General features: G+C 41.3%; 1 protein-coding gene across 3 annotated transcripts in view; it reads right to left on the bottom strand.

The window, feature by feature from the left end:
* Window positions 1-6339: 6339 nt before the first annotated feature.
* Window positions 6340-15677, bottom strand: part of grid1a (glutamate receptor, ionotropic, delta 1a) — a 261685-nt gene continuing 252347 nt past the window's right edge. Inside the window, exons 13-17 of one of the 3 annotated variants that reach the window (XM_062400358.1) lie at window positions 14424-14619; window positions 12671-12837; window positions 11044-11284; window positions 8872-9015; window positions 6340-7254 (exon numbers count right to left, since the gene is read on the bottom strand). In XM_062400358.1, the coding sequence (XP_062256342.1) occupies window positions 6823-7254; window positions 8872-9015; window positions 11044-11284; window positions 12671-12837; window positions 14424-14619 (1180 nt within the window). In that variant the 3' untranslated portion in view covers window positions 6340-6822. The remainder of the gene's footprint in view (window positions 7255-8871; window positions 9016-11043; window positions 11285-12670; window positions 12838-14423; window positions 14620-15677) is intronic. The other 2 variants (XM_062400359.1, XM_062400360.1) reach the window with 2 other exon arrangements.

Raw genomic sequence — 15677 nt, 5'->3', positions numbered from 1 at the left:
TTTTTATCAAAGAGAGAATATGTTTTGTGCTTTAGTAACCTGGACTTGTTATATCTATGATGTCATTATCCTCAGTTGAGCCGATGTCTCATGCAGACATGTTTTATTTTTAGACATTAAAAAACAGGAGCAGATACAGTGTTGGTGTCACACATATAAATTCCCCCTGTTATTTCCACAGCATCCCTCTGAGAAAAGCACAGAAGACGCGATCGGGAGGAAAAACCAGCAACACATAACAAATTCATGAAAACATTATGAATTGTGCTGCACAACAACAGAGCTCGTTGGGGGTTCGTTCACACAAGGACCCACACAAAGGCCCGATCAACTTCAGCTTTAATCTCCCAAAAAGGACTATTTATCTTGGAGCCCCGGCAGAGCACACAAACCAACTCAGACCTGAGCATAAAATACAGAGAATATATGTGCATACATAAATACAACTTATGCTCTAAGCTCACATGAAATATTAGCTTCACCAAAGTGCCAGCTTCACATCAAATCTGGAGAAGGTCCAGAAACCGCTGCCAACTGATCATCGCTCCAGCACTCGTCTCCTTTCCACACAAGAACAGAACAGTTTGAAGAACAGAATGATCGTAAGTATCAGGGAATCAATGAGATGGTTTTTAATCATTTAACTCATTGGATTTACATTTTTCTCAATGACTTAAGATAAATAAATGTGCCACAGTGAAGCATGTGACAGCTCAGCAGGAGAACAATAGTGTAAACCTAATCCTTGATTATGCCTGACAAATTTATAATTAATGTGATGAATTAATCAATGGTTTGGTCTATACAAATGCAATTAAATATATTACAAGATCACCTCAAACATTTGGAAGAATTTTTAATTTGATCAACTTTAATACATTCTTCTATCAATGCTTTTGTAAGAAGAGAAAACTGCGGCCTTTTGAATTATGTAGATTCTGATTGGATATTTGTCAAAAGATCTATTAATTAATCAACTGATCCTTTCAGCTTCACTTAAGAATATACTACAGTTTGCGAGTCATCAGTATGTTAATATCAGAGCTGGTGTTAACATCCATCCAGAGTCAGGAGGGGCTCATCAGAGCACTGCAGCTGTACTGTAGAGAAAGATTTACCCATATGACAGAAGTATCATCCGTTTGGTGATATTGTAGCAGTGGCTGAATTTTTTTTTTGTATGGCTCGAAATGGACACTGGGAAGTATAAAAATACATTTGGTTAATATCCGCGTTTTAACAGGGCCATATTCTCAATTTAGATAATTTAAATTCTGGCTCAGTCGAGTTAAGATGTTGTCAAATGTGTCTGTGAATCAATCAGAAGTATGAAAAATGCATCAATAGCTGTTTTTCTTATTTCTGTTTTCATTCATTTCAAACCAAGCTTGACCAGACGACACTGACTCACATCAGCAAAGTTTCAGAGCATCAGCCCTTTAGATATTTATTTAACTTTGACCGTTGCATATTTACTTGGAATACTTAATGCTGCAGAGAAAATGGATTGGCTTTCATGGGCTCGAATCGTTTTTGGACAACACTGGAGGTCCGTGACTCAGAGGAATAATTAACAGTGAGTCACTTTTGGCTGCAAAGTAAGTACTCGTTAGTTGGATAAATTCTTTATGAGTTTTGGTCTTTTCCGGGGAATTTGTTCCCAACAATGAAAAGATGAGATAAGGGTGCCAGACGTGTCCTTTATCCCCTTCGACTCCATACATCTGCTAATGCTGCTAAATGTTGTTAAGTGGCTGGAGGCTAAAAAACATATTAACACCAGCCAACCTTGCTCTGTTTGACTTGACTCGATTCATGGACACGAGTTAACCTCGTGAGCTATAAGAGATTTCAAACTGGGAGGAAGTACGACGTCTGATATACACACTTTTGTTCGTCTCACTCCCACTCAGTGAATATTCTTCGTATTGTAAGATGACCCTCAGACCACGGTAATAAGCTGTGTTTTAAATGCAGACATTATGCCAAAGTCAAACATGTCGGTCTCGACACAAAAAGGCCAATCCTCCACGTTTGAGAAAAACTCTCCTCACCTTCTCTCCACGGCTGCGACAGAACAAAGTGTTTCCAGGGTTTCTATATTTTTATGCAGGTAGTCAGATCAAGAAGATTTTACCGTAGGTGCACCACCAAATAGTTTAATAAGCAGCAAAGAATACATAATTTAACAGCGGAGTTCTTGTGCAGCTTTATGAAATAACGTTGTGTAACACCTGTCCTCTCACAGCAGAGGCCCTTCAGCTTCATGAAAAATTCAACACTTTTTAGGACACTGTGTTTTTTATTATAATGTGAGGAATGGGGTGCGTGTTTGTTATTTCATTGTTTAAAGGAGCAGGTCTGAGTGTTTCTTCTTGTCCCAAAGGTTCACAGCATAAATATCTACTTTCCCCCCACCTGGCTGAACCATAAAGTTTAATTTAATCCTATTTTTTATCCTCTTCTATTTCATCATTACTGTCGTACGCAGGGAACACTTCACTACTTTATTCACGGGAGAAAAACAGATTATCATGGAAATTAATGCAGTGATTCATGGTGACCAAAGGGGGGAACTTGCCTCTAACATTACCAAAAGTTATTTTTTTTACCTTTTTTAGAGAATTAAATGATAAATTCTCAAGTGTTTTTGTAAATTTTTAACTGTTCATCTTCTGTCATTATCAAGATTTGAGCTTCCTTAGTACTTTGGTTGACTAGAATACAACAATTGACTGCGCCCAACAATTTACTGCATTCTGTCAGAAAAGGGAAAAGTCTGACAGTTTGAGGAAAGTGGCAAAGAGACAGTTTGGCACTTATCCGCGGTTAAAATGACAAATTACCACTTTTATATTTGCTCAGAAAAGAAAAAGAAAAATAAGTTAACTTCCCAAATGTCAAACTGTGCCGTCAGAGACCTGCAGTTGAATCAATTAACGTTTTCCAATTAAAACTCCCATTCTGCTGTACGTGTATTGTAAGAAGTGATTTATTATGTCGGCCATAAATGGCTGGCAAGTAATAGATTGGCTTTAGAAAATCATCATTACCACATACTTGCCGTCCTTTTAAAGAAGACCAAGATCACAATCAGAATTATTTAAACACACAAAACAAATCCTTATCCATTTATATTTTGAATAATGTTGTACAATAAGTTGTATTTGTTCTCATATAAAGAAAAGCTAAGAGCCTATTTTACAGGAAACACTAAATATGGAAACATCTAAATGAAAATCATTAAATCCAAAGTTTTGAGGGTGAAAGAGGCAAAGAGCTTCCCCCCCCGGACCAGAAAGCGAAAGCCCTGCACGCAGTTTAAGGTATGATGGCTCAATGCATGGATAATGAGGCTGCAGAGGCAGTCTGGACAGACGGTCAGTGATCTCCCCGCAGGGAGAATAGAAGTTATTTTACAGCAGATTGCCTCACACTGCCCACACGAGCTAATTATACAGACTATTCATGCGAGTCATGTATGGCAGAATTGTACAATTACAAAGTCCCTGTTCTCGTGATAATGTGCTCTGTGAAAAAAACTGGTGGAGATTTTGGTTTTACAAATCATATAAGGCCATTAGGAGGTTTCCTTACATGCAGAACACATTAGCTGTCTTTCTATATTAGGAGGAGATTGTTTTCACATGTGTATTAACTTCATTTTGCATTAAGAAATGTTTAAAAATGTATTTTTGGGATTAACTCTTCAGTAATCTACTCCGATGAAAGTTTTCTCCGTGGTTCCTCTGGAGAACTGGATCTGTAAGTGAGGCGGAGACTCTGTTTGTGCTGTGTCTGATGTGGGGGTGAAAGAGGCCATGTCACAAGATGAGTCCTGACACAAAGTGGTAGCAGTGGAGTGTTTGTACGAGGCACAAACAGGAAGTACGTCCCTGACAGGACTCAACTCCGCTCTCAAGAACAAGGTCAGCGGTTCCTTAGAGCGCGGCCATGGAGACTTCAGAGCTCTGCTCAGCACCACGTCCAGGACCGGAGGGCAGGATCACAGCGCAGGAGAGGTGACAGGGGCAAATCAACAATCTCCACGCACATGAGCTCGGACAGATCTCCTCGCTCGGTTATGCTAAAATGCATCACACACACTCTCACACTAGAGGGAGGCAATTTTAAAAGCCTTACTGGCTCTTTGAACTTTTCAACTTCAGGGGGCAGGCTGCGGTCGAAGTGAAACCACCTCACTGGGACACACAATGTGCTACCTGCCCGTGAACCAGGTGTCGTGTCAGTGTTTGCAGTGAGATATCATGTCCGTGTTGCTGCAGCAGTGACTCCTCCAGAGATCTCGATTAGTTCCTCCCGGTTCAACGCTTTGCCTTCAGGTTCAAACCAGCAGATGGAGGCTCCAAGTGTAGAAGTGGAGGCAGATATTAGTCACCGGCTTCATCGGGACGAGAGCGTGGGTCAGTGACGGTGAAATACAGGAATAAATAGCGAACAGTAAAACCTTAATTGACTCCTGCAGTCACCCTAGAGCTGAGGATGGACACCATTTGTTTCTTCCTCAAGTCAGTGATGGTGAAAAAGTTATTTTCAAAACTTCATGTCACGGAAAAAAGAAAATAGTTGCATCTGTAGTGGTGAGTAACACGATAATATATCTGTTATATATAAGTAGTGAAAGGAAATATGTCTTATATGGTCTCAACTAAATAGTAAAATTGTAATCAATGATCTTTGTAATATTTTGTATTATCATACACTTTTTTCACATGCTTTATAAGTTATAAGTTTGGTCTTAATATCGTAGAGTCTAAGGGGACACTGGTGAATATGTTGTTTTGACCATAATCTTAAAAACATCATATTTACTCTCATGTTAGAGCAAGAAAAGGAGGAAATTCTCAAAACTGAAAACCAATTGTTTTCGGCTTGAAACAAATCTTAAAAAGTGGCTGGATCTATTTTATTCTTCTTCTGGACTTATAACCGTTCTCATTCTCTCAGTAGCACTTAGTGGCTCGTTGGATTGACTTGAACTGAAGGATGGAAAATACACAAAATGATCCCTCCTACATTCAGTCATTATTTTAAACACTAGCAGCAGCATACTCACGTTCATGTCACTTAGACAGGTGTGTAAGAGACTGACATAATGTGAAGGGAAAGCTGCTGCCTGCTGTCAGCACTGAGTCTATTAAGCTAGAAACACAAATGTCTGAGACAGTTGCTCTGACTTTTTCTGGAACTTTCCCCGCCAGCCTCTGTGTAAATGTCCGAGTGAGTCCATGTGAGAATACAGCAGGAAGATTCTGTTGGTAAAGTTACCATAACCCAAAGTAATTGTAGTTTTCAGTTTATTATTATTGATTGGTGATTTGGTGAAAAGAGCGGAAAATAGAAGTAGTGAAATCGATTTTCAGAAAAAAACAAAGTGGACATTTTCAAATTACTGGTTTCAGGCAACAATCCAATACCCTAGCAAAAAATAAATACACAAATATAAAGAGCTTGAAATGGTTAATGTTTTGAGGTTTATACAAATCAACGGTTGTCGCTTTATTTCCCGTCGTTTCTCTATTTGAGGGGAAGAGACTTTTATCGTCAAAACCACAGCCCCTGTATATGTGTCCGTCTGGGCCGCTGATGGTGTGGAGGTGGCTTTTGGGTCAGCTCCAATGTGAGGAATTATCCTCTATTCCCCACATGGGCAGTTTTCTGTTTCTCTTGTATATGTGTGTTGATAGATTTGCCGAGATGGCCCTCTGGGTGGTTGTCAGGTGGTTCAATTATCAGTAGCTATTAAATGGGTAAAATGGCCACTAGTGTTGTTTTGGGCGTCATTTTTTGCTTCTCCCTGGTCGTTATTGTTGGTTGGAACTGGTAAGGATGAGATTCTACTTCAAAATAACACCAACAAATGAAAAATCCGGGGACGAACTAACTCTCATTTTCCCCAAGGGTAGTTTTAAAGTGATCTAATTTAAACTTATGTAGCCATTCAACTAAAACTTGGTCCTGAACACAGAAACAAATAAAGATTCTGGCAGTAAACATCATTCAGGAACTCCTCCAGCAATGGAAACCAAAGAGGGAATAGAGAGAGTATTGGATGAGCTAAGTGTCACTAAGGGTCACTAAGTTTATATTGAATACAAGAAACAGTGGTTGGGTAATGAGTATTTTAAAACAAATCAAAATATTACCTAATTACTTTTTTTTTATTAAGAAAAAGAGTAAATTGCGTAAACATTTCAGGCTTTCCTCGTTTTACACCATTGTGTAAATAATCCCAGAGTCGTAGATACTCACTGACATCACAACATGGATATTAATGTTTTTCCAACACACATCTCCATTTTTTGTATCATATTTTTATTGTTTTCATACGAAACAAATAAACTCTTCCAATGTCGTTTAAGTGTGAAATGTCTTTTTTTTGTATCATCATCATGATTTCTTACAGTACATTCAGTTAATGTTAATCTGAAGAAAACATCTTTTAACTTGGCACTTAGAAAACAACCACAAAGAATCGTCACCTTTATTCATAAAGAACAAAATTTACAAAGCCATTCAAACAGTCATTTTTTTAACTTTTTTTTTTGTTTAACTTTTGTGTTTTTTAAACTCAACTGTTGAGAATATTCAAAATACACTTTTTAATGTTGCTTCTATCTCTCTTTGTACTTACAAGTATGTACATTAAAGTCCCAGTGTGTTGTCACGAGTCCTCTTCCAACGACTCCTCCTCACTGGTGATAAAAATCCTTTTTTAGTATTTTATTTATATCTCCTCACACTGTCAGCTCTGTACAGTGCTCCAGTCTGAGCTTGAGTGTCTGTGAATGTTCAACATGCTCAGATTGATGTCCCGTGGCTGAGCTCGCCGGCTTCTGGGATGGCTCCTCCTGGCACTGGTTGGTAGGACATTGGCATGGGCATCTTCACTGGGCTCTGCCGGAAGAGGCCCCCGTTGGGCGCCCTGTGTTTGCAGCGGATAGAGGGCATGGTGGCACTGCTGAGGGGCAGGGGCAAGGTCCTGCCAGCCCCTGCACCCAGTGTCCTTCCTGGCCCGTGACCCTCCTGCAGGAAGGTGGTCACAGACATTGGCCGCGACCCCCGGGAGTAGTCCCGAGCAGACAGGGCCTCCAGGGACTGGCTGGGATGCATGCTGCCAATGTCCAGGGCAGAGATCTCGATAGACTGGCCCGGCAGCTGCTTGTGGGCCAAGTCATCGTCCAGGAGGCTGTTCATACGCTGGTGGACCTGCTCCAGGTTCACCTCTTTGTCCTAGAGGCGGATGAAAAGAAAGCCAGAGCCACAATGAGTGTGTAGAATAAAAGAAGCCAGGAGAAAGGATGGTGAGCAGAGGTTGTAATGGAAGGGAGAGCATAAATGTAATTAAGAGCAAGTGTGATAAAGAATAAAAGTGAAATGAATGTGCGGTGGAAGGGGTCAGGAATTTAAAAGGAAAAACAGGATGGGGATAGAGAAGGAAAGAAGACAGAAGAAGACAGGTTATAAATGTTGTTTCATTATCACCATCATAACCACCGACCACAGTACATGCTGAGCAGACTGCTCTTTCATTCAGTGAGACAAAGTCTAACACACAGCCAGTTCTATTCATGTGCGTTTGAAGGATGCTGAAACTAGGGCTTATTTCTGCTTTGTTTACAAAACCCAAACACACAAATTCATAATATGCTGAGATTTTTCAAGCAGTTGACTTAGAGGGAGACATTAACCTAAAACACCAAGTCTTAAATTTTGGGTTATAAAAAGCTAATGTCTCCACATCTGAAATGAACTTGAATGAAGATGTCTCTTCATGCAGAAGTGTGTCAATTTTCTTAATTAAAAGACCACACATTGGCAGGAGGCAACTCTTGCATGAAAAGCATCAGCCGTTAACAAGGCTTCCAATGGATGCACCGATCCAATGAATTAGACTTTGTGACAATAAAACTAAAAAAAAGACAGAGCAATTGATATCAGTTAATCAAAGTTATTTAAATCATAGTGAGGAAATTCATCAGTTTGTTTCACCCAGAAACAATGAGGCAACACAAATATGGGAGAAGAGGGAGAGGCCAAAAAAAAGAGAGCATGTGTTTATTTCCATCTAAAGCCAGAGAATAACTGGTTTTTAACCACGCTTTCACATAGATAGTTATTTGTTGCCATACAAATTATGTACTACATGTGTAGTACATATGTAACCAAATTATTCCACTAGAGGGGACAGCACAGATTATACACTGTACTGTATATTAAGTTGGAAGACATGAAAGCTCCCCAAAAGCGAAGCCAAAGTGTCTGAGCCGCCACCTGGTGGATGGCTGCAGTATTGGTCATAAATCGCCCTACTCCATGTTAACATATGGGATATAGACAAAACTAAACAGTTAAAGTAAACGTTAAATTATTTTTTTTCTCAAATATGGTTAGACTGACTCCTGATTCATTTGCACGTGTATCGCCGGGACCTTGTGACCGCAACTCCATCCCTTGAATCCTATCGTGTGGACGGTGGCTTCAAATGCACAGGAGCAACTACACTGGGATAATGGTGAATTCTATCTGACGGACATGTAGCGTTCATTTCTGATTATGTACCAAACCGATGTGGGCTACCGATGCAGACCTTGTTAAAGGAAGTACATTTCCGGCTTCATGCTACCATGCTCACTTTTGACTGCACCCTCTCCTCCACACATGCACCCGTTAAAGTCGAGCCACCCTGACGACAGGACAAAAAACAAGAGGGCAAACGACAGGAGGGACTATGGGGTGAGATGACAGATGAAACAACTACAGTCTACCCCTGCCCGGTCCCCATGCCCCGCCCCTTCTCCCTGACACAGCCAATGACCATCCATTACTGTATGTCAGGCCTCTCCTGACCTTTGTCAAGAGCCTTGGCCTCCTCCCAGTCTCTCTCTCTCTGACTGTCCATATGTGCCGCCTCCCTTCAGGTGATGTGCTCGTAATGTCATTATATGTCAATGGACCAGAGACCCTTTCCAGACCGTAATCCTTAGTCACCTGCTGGAGAGCAGACAATGATACATAACTCAAACGGTCCCCTGTGAATCTGGGTATTGACATATAATTGCAATTATTTATTACTTAGGCAATTCAAAAAAGAATAGTTCAGCAATTTAGAAATTATTCTTTATTTTCTTTCTTACTGAGAATTGGATGGAAGATCTGTAACAGTCTGATTCCAGACTGGTGTCTAACTCTTTTAATCTAAGTCTCAGCAAGAAAGCAAATAATAATATTTTCATAAAACCTCAACTATTCCTTAAAAATGATTGTTGAGGCTTACAGTTGTTGGAAATGGCCGTCACAATGTCCACATACTGAGTGCTTGTGCTGTCATGATGCTTTGAACAATTAAAAGTGATTTACCTTCTGAGTGTTAAACACTTGTTCAATAAAGGCTTGAATGAAAACTGTAAAACGTCGGTAGCAGGGAGTTGACTTGAATCAACTGCTAATTAAAACTGCCTCAAGTTTGCCACAGGGGCGATCACTCAATCACGATGGGACCAGGATGTCACATGACACATGCAAGGTAAGTTTGATAGTTACTAAGATAGTAATAGTGTAAAATGAGCCTCAACTTGAAATAATATAATAATTTCTTTACCGGTTATAGTGTTTTTTGTTATAATAGTAATCTAATGGGAGCTGAACAGACTGTAGCAGCAGCAGTGGGTTTAGTTATTTTGAGTTTCCTCTTAGCGATACAAGATGGATGGATGTTTGTTTCACTGTCATTGATTGTGGTGAAAAATGCTCATTGTCAACATCTTTCAATTTTGCTTAACAAAAATGTTAAAACTCAAGATTTAGATGAATGTAAAACTGGAAAAAAGGGAGACGTAAATTGTTTGGCTTGTGCTTCTCCAATGTTTAGTATTTTCCCTCAGTCAGTGGATTAAGCTGCTGTGTTCTGACAAATGTATGTAACAAAGTACACTGCACATCTTTAACTCACATTTCAAGCCTGAAGATAAGTGTTCAACGATCAAAAGATTACTGCATCAACCGATTTGCAAAAATACTCATGGATGTACTGACAAAAACACATCTAACACGTCTAATGCTCTGTAAATGAGACCGTGCTGTTCGTTGTAGGTTTCTCATGACAGCAGTATGTGGTTATTATGAGAGCAGCTGTACACAGACGGAAATAGAAATCAACAGCAGCAACTCAAACTCTCGTCTGCACCAAAAAGAACAGCCTTGGTGGAGCTCAATTGGCTGTGATTACAGGCCTGGGTCTTAACCGGGTGTCCTCGGCCAGTGGTGTGTTGGATTGTTGGACTGTCGCGTCAGACAGGCGGGTCACGGCTCAGATTCTTTTCTCTATCTGCTTTTGCTCACACTTTAGTTTAGGGATCCATGTCAAGCCTTAGTTGTCTGGGCGCCTCATGCAGAGGGGCTGCCCAGTCGACAGCAGCGAGATGAAGTCGGGGCTCTAAAGCATTAAGACTTGAATGGATTAGCTAAAGAGAGCTATTGTACAACTGAAGCACGTCCTGACTCAGAAGTACAATTTCATTATGTGGTTTTGAAACTGTAATTCAACAATATATTTGCTGACATCACTGCGGCTGCGGCTCTCTCACACGAGCACCAGTGACTGGTTGTTTTTTCAGCCCGAGCTGTAGGCAGTGTTTCTATGCATCGGTATGAGAGAGAACCCCAGGGAGTGTGTTTGAGAGAGAAGCCTCAGAGAAGTCCCTGACAAAGCACCCCAACCTCTCTCCCAACATGAGAAGGAATGAGTAGATCGATCACATGATGTCTGGACTATCATTAGGGGCACACCTATTACAACTGGGTGTACTGCAGCTCTACTAAATCGGGGCTGGCGTCGGCGCCTGCTGGATCCATAAAGTAGAGTGTGGCAGTGGCATCTCTGGGCAGGACCGGGGGGCCCGGGGGTCTGGGTCTCGACCGGGGCCTTGGAGGGGCAGGGGGACCCGTGGAGGCCGCCATGGCCCGGTTCTGGGTTAGCAGGCTTAGGCCTGGGCCCTGGCCCGACGAGTTGTCAGTGGTCACCTCTTTGGGCTGCTCTCTTCGGCAGCGGTTGCTGTTCCACCAGGTCTCCAGTGCGGCCACCAGGAGGGCCAGCAGCAGCCCGGCAGCCAGGATGCAGAAGACACCGGCGAAGCTCTGGAGGTGCAGCGCCCGTCCCTCCGGCTGGGCGTCGGCGTGGCTCTGCAGGTCGCAGCGGCCTTTCTTTGGCCACCACTTCTGCTTCAGGATATCCAGGTCGCCTTTTTCCTGAAGCTCCAAAATCCTGTGGAGGAGAGAGACAGAGTGAGCGGGACTTTCACATGCAGCCGCAGCCCAGCACCATGTGATAACACTCCAGGACACTGCACCAAGCAGTCGAGAGCATCGATCCAGAATACGTTCGATGCTAATTACTGTCCAAGTCAAATAACAAAGTGGGTGAAATAAAGAATGGAAAAATCTAATAATTTATCTTGGACAAACATGAAGTCGGATAATAAAATCAACATTACACTCCTCTGCATGACTGTAATTACATGGAGATCATAATGACGGGCCGTATTAGTATTGACTCCGAGTTTATTTAACACCCATAGTGAGTTAAATGCTGTTCAACTGCCGTTCGCACAGCAGCAGAGAACAAAACGTTTAAGTGATGGAGCGCTGAAACTCTTCACAAGAGCGGACTGGAGCTGAAAGACCAGTTCTATGTAAACAACGGGGAGGAGAACTACAGAAGATGAATCGGTCTCACATCAAACTGTGAGCGCGGAAACCCGAGATGATCAAATACTTCAGTCAGTCCATTAGTTAGCGTACAGAAGGCTGATGCATGGGATGTCCTGGTGGAGACCGATGACGGCCGAGACAGTGAATCTGTCCCATCGGAGCGGTTAGCTCTCTGCGCAGCATTATTCAACCTCTTCAACGGTGACTGGCACATGAGCGCCAGAGCATGAGCCGGCACAATCCATTCAGACAGGGCACACGCAGACATATGTACACGCAGCTGCCACGGCTTCTGACATTAAATGATAGGGGGAAAATGAAGGATCACAATTGCAGACGCCTTCAAGTATTCACCAGTTCTCTTCCTGCTAGAGATGTGTTTTGGATCTTTCACCATTGGAACAGTTTGAGTGATCAATCCTCCAATTTCAGACGTTGTTTGCTCTGAATTCAGATTTTACTTGGAGGAGAAAGCTTGCTGTCCCGATTTAAAATTCACTTATATCATTCTTGTAAGGCTGCACTGAAAAGACTGTCTGTCTTGTGTCTGGGGGAAAAAATACAGATTTACCAAAAACAACGGACAAATAGTACGAACAGTGAATATCAAATGTTCCTCTGAATCTGCGTCTTTCAGAGAAACTGCTCTAAGCTAATATCTACACAGAATTAAAACAGAAATGACAGATTAGAAAGACTTGGATCATAGTTTCAAAGCTCGGGCCTTTTCTTTTCTTGGTTATGAAAATATTTGAGCTCATCAGGGTAATTACAGATGAGCTGACGTGTTATTCCCCCATCGATTCTACTCTAATTATCTCAAGCAATTTAAAGTTTTTTTTTTTTAATTCAGACACCAGTGAGTTCAAAGTCCAATTAATGCTTCACAATCAATAAACCTCACTTGGTTGTCCAGGGTGCGGGATGTGTTTATACGTACTTCTGAGAGAAGAGGTCTCTGTACGGACTGCCGTGCTGCAGGGCCATGCCGTAGCCTCTGGTGCTCATGCTGCTCCCCGCCACCGTCAGCGTGCAGTCGTCATCTGTCAGAGCGGCGTACTCCACCACCGCCATGTCCCACAGGAAGGCATAGGACTCGCGCTTCACCTGGAAGTGACGCACGCGTGTGTTTATGAGAGACAAAGACTGACCAACAAATTGCGTTCCCAATAATAGGAGGTCACTGTGACCTTTACTCCACAGCAATCGAATCCACTTTGAGAATATGTCACAACTGGTCAGAAAATGGAAGGTATTCCTTTATAGCAGAGTTAATATATCAACGTGATGGCTTTGGACGTTCCACTGCCAAAATCGAATCAGTTCATTTGAGAGTTCAAGTGCAAGTTTGTACCAAATTTGAAAGGATTCCCTAGAGGTTTTTCTGAGATATTTTATTCACAAGGCAAAAATAATTGACACTGACCTTGAGCTCTGACCAACAAAATCAAATCAGTTCATCCTTAAGTCAATTGAATGTTTGTCCTTAATTTAAAGAATTTTCAAAAAACTTGAGAAATTGTGTTTTTTACGAACACAACCCAAACAAATAACGTCTCAGGCGCGGCGGCATTAAAACTCCTCACTTCTCTTCATGATATTAAATACCATCTACCTAATATCTCTGTTGATTTCAAATGTATTTCACAAATCCAATTTCTTGTTTTCATGGTTAAATTTACTCAACTGTTCTTAACGTGTGCATGTCGAGTTTTCTTAAAACACACTCACGTGATGTGGCCTCAAGCGCACACTGTGGAGAATATGTGGAACAACAGCAGCTGGGATGTGTTGGTCTACCCCCCCCCCCCCCCAGACTGAGACGATGTCTTTACAACAAACACACTTAAAACAGACTTTTCCACCTCACGTCTCATTAGTACTCAGGTTTACTTACCTTAAATAAATATCACTCATTGGAGGAGAAATACTATTCCTACTCCACTGTGATTCTGACTCAAGGCAGAAGGAGACGTGCGCAATAGTTTGTTCGCTATAAATAGCAATTTATTAATTTATCAGCTTTGATTTTAGAAATACGAACAGAGTTAAAAAGGAGAAGAGGGGGTTTTCCATTGGTGTGTAGTTTCTAGGCAACTGGCCTGACGACAGCGAACACAGTAAGCCGCTCAAATAATAAAGTTGTTCAATGTTTTAAAGTGAATTTGTCTCGACTCCGCTGTGATTTGTTTAATTATGGATTATTCTTCACTCTGCTCCCTGCCAGTGTGTCTGTGTAGATGAGTGTGTGTTTGTTACTGTCTTTAAAGAGGACGGAGAAGAGAGAGAACACATTAAAAGTTAATTTAGCAGCACACTGAGTTTGTGAGAATAATTAAAATCCCTAATATTCCACAAGATTAAAAAATATCACTTTATTTAAATGCTAGTTCGGTAAATGGAAATTACCGAACTATCGTAAAGTTTGTTCCTACCTGGTGACAGTAAAATGTTAATAATCATCAAGGGCTAAGCTTATGTTTCTATATAATTTACATAGCAAGAAATTAAATGCATGTATCAACATTATTTATTTATATGTTTTCGTTAGTTTGTCCAAGAAGAAAACAAGAATATAGGTTTTTGTTTGGTTTTTCAAGAAACAGCTTTTTCAACAGGAAGTCTGCAGAAATCGAACAGACAACATGAGTCTAACGGGCACTAACAACTTCTTTGAGGACCTTAGTTCTCACCTTCTTGATCCCATCTGATGGACCAGAGACGGAGTTCTCAAAGCCGTTGTTCTTGTTGATGGTCTTCCAGAGCTCCGCGAAGGTGCTGTCCTGCTCCAGGGGGTTGGTGCCTTTCGCCCGGAAGTAATCGTACACGGCCGAGTCCCTCACAGTCCCGTACACCAGGTCCACCTGCTTGGACAGGTCCTGAAACGACCTGCAGCCACATCGCACAACACAGAGGTATTAGTTCACAAGAGTTGATAGAAAGATGATTTGAAAAACGACAGGAAATAAGAAAACTAATTTCTATTTGCAGCTGGTGTGAGCTAGTTATAAAGGCCCAATTAACCATTTGGCTATTTTTCCTCTTTGTCAATGTGAACTGTATATAGAACATTATAGACTTTTCTCATGATATACTTTTAGGGGAAAATAAACATTTTGTGTGGTTATATAATACTGTATTATACATCACCATTGCACAAGTATGATGTTCCCTGTTTACAAGTGACTTGAAAATTCTTTATTTTGTTTTTCTTACACTAATCTTGTTTTTCAGGTTATCTGTTTCCAATCTGGTGTTTCATAACAATTCACATCCTGCACTTTTACTATTAATTTACCATATAATATGTTACTGTTCCATTTCTTACGTGTTGTATATTTTCATTGCCTACAAAGCTGTTATATTTTCAATATGTTGGCTTTTAAAATCACAATCATGTTTCAAATTTTTCTACAAACATGATGCAAAACAACTCAGGAAACACTCCTGTCCACTTCTATTCATTAACCCACCTCCGCCTCTTTGTTTGTGTCCGTCCATATAGAGACATTTTCCCTCTATTTTAAAAATCTAGCGTTAACTCCCTCCTGGTTCACTCCATTAAATCGCCAAGCCGGACACTATACAAGCTCCCTCTCTAATGCACACCGGAGCAAATCACTAATCAGCGTGCTCTTTATCAACTGAATTAGCTCCCTGTGTGACGCCGGCTGCTTTCGAACATCAACGCCAACACTTTCCCCCGTCGGCCAGTTGGTCCGGCTCTGCCAGCGACTGCAAACAGACCAGTGACGACCAGGTGGGCTGGTTGGGTTTCATACTGAAATGATTGGACATTAACCGCTTATATCTAGTCTGCAACAAACTCTCATCTACTTTTTCACATACATAAACAAAACACACCACATTCACTGTATGTGAAAACTACTCCCTCCTGATTAAAAGCCCTTTAATGCAGATGCTGTGTGGGCAGTGAGAAACACAGC

Source organism: Platichthys flesus, chromosome 12, assembly GCF_949316205.1.
Source record: "Platichthys flesus chromosome 12, fPlaFle2.1, whole genome shotgun sequence".
Classification (NCBI taxonomy): domain Eukaryota; kingdom Metazoa; phylum Chordata; class Actinopteri; order Pleuronectiformes; family Pleuronectidae; genus Platichthys; species Platichthys flesus.
This window is presented reverse-complemented; position numbering and strand designations above follow the sequence as displayed.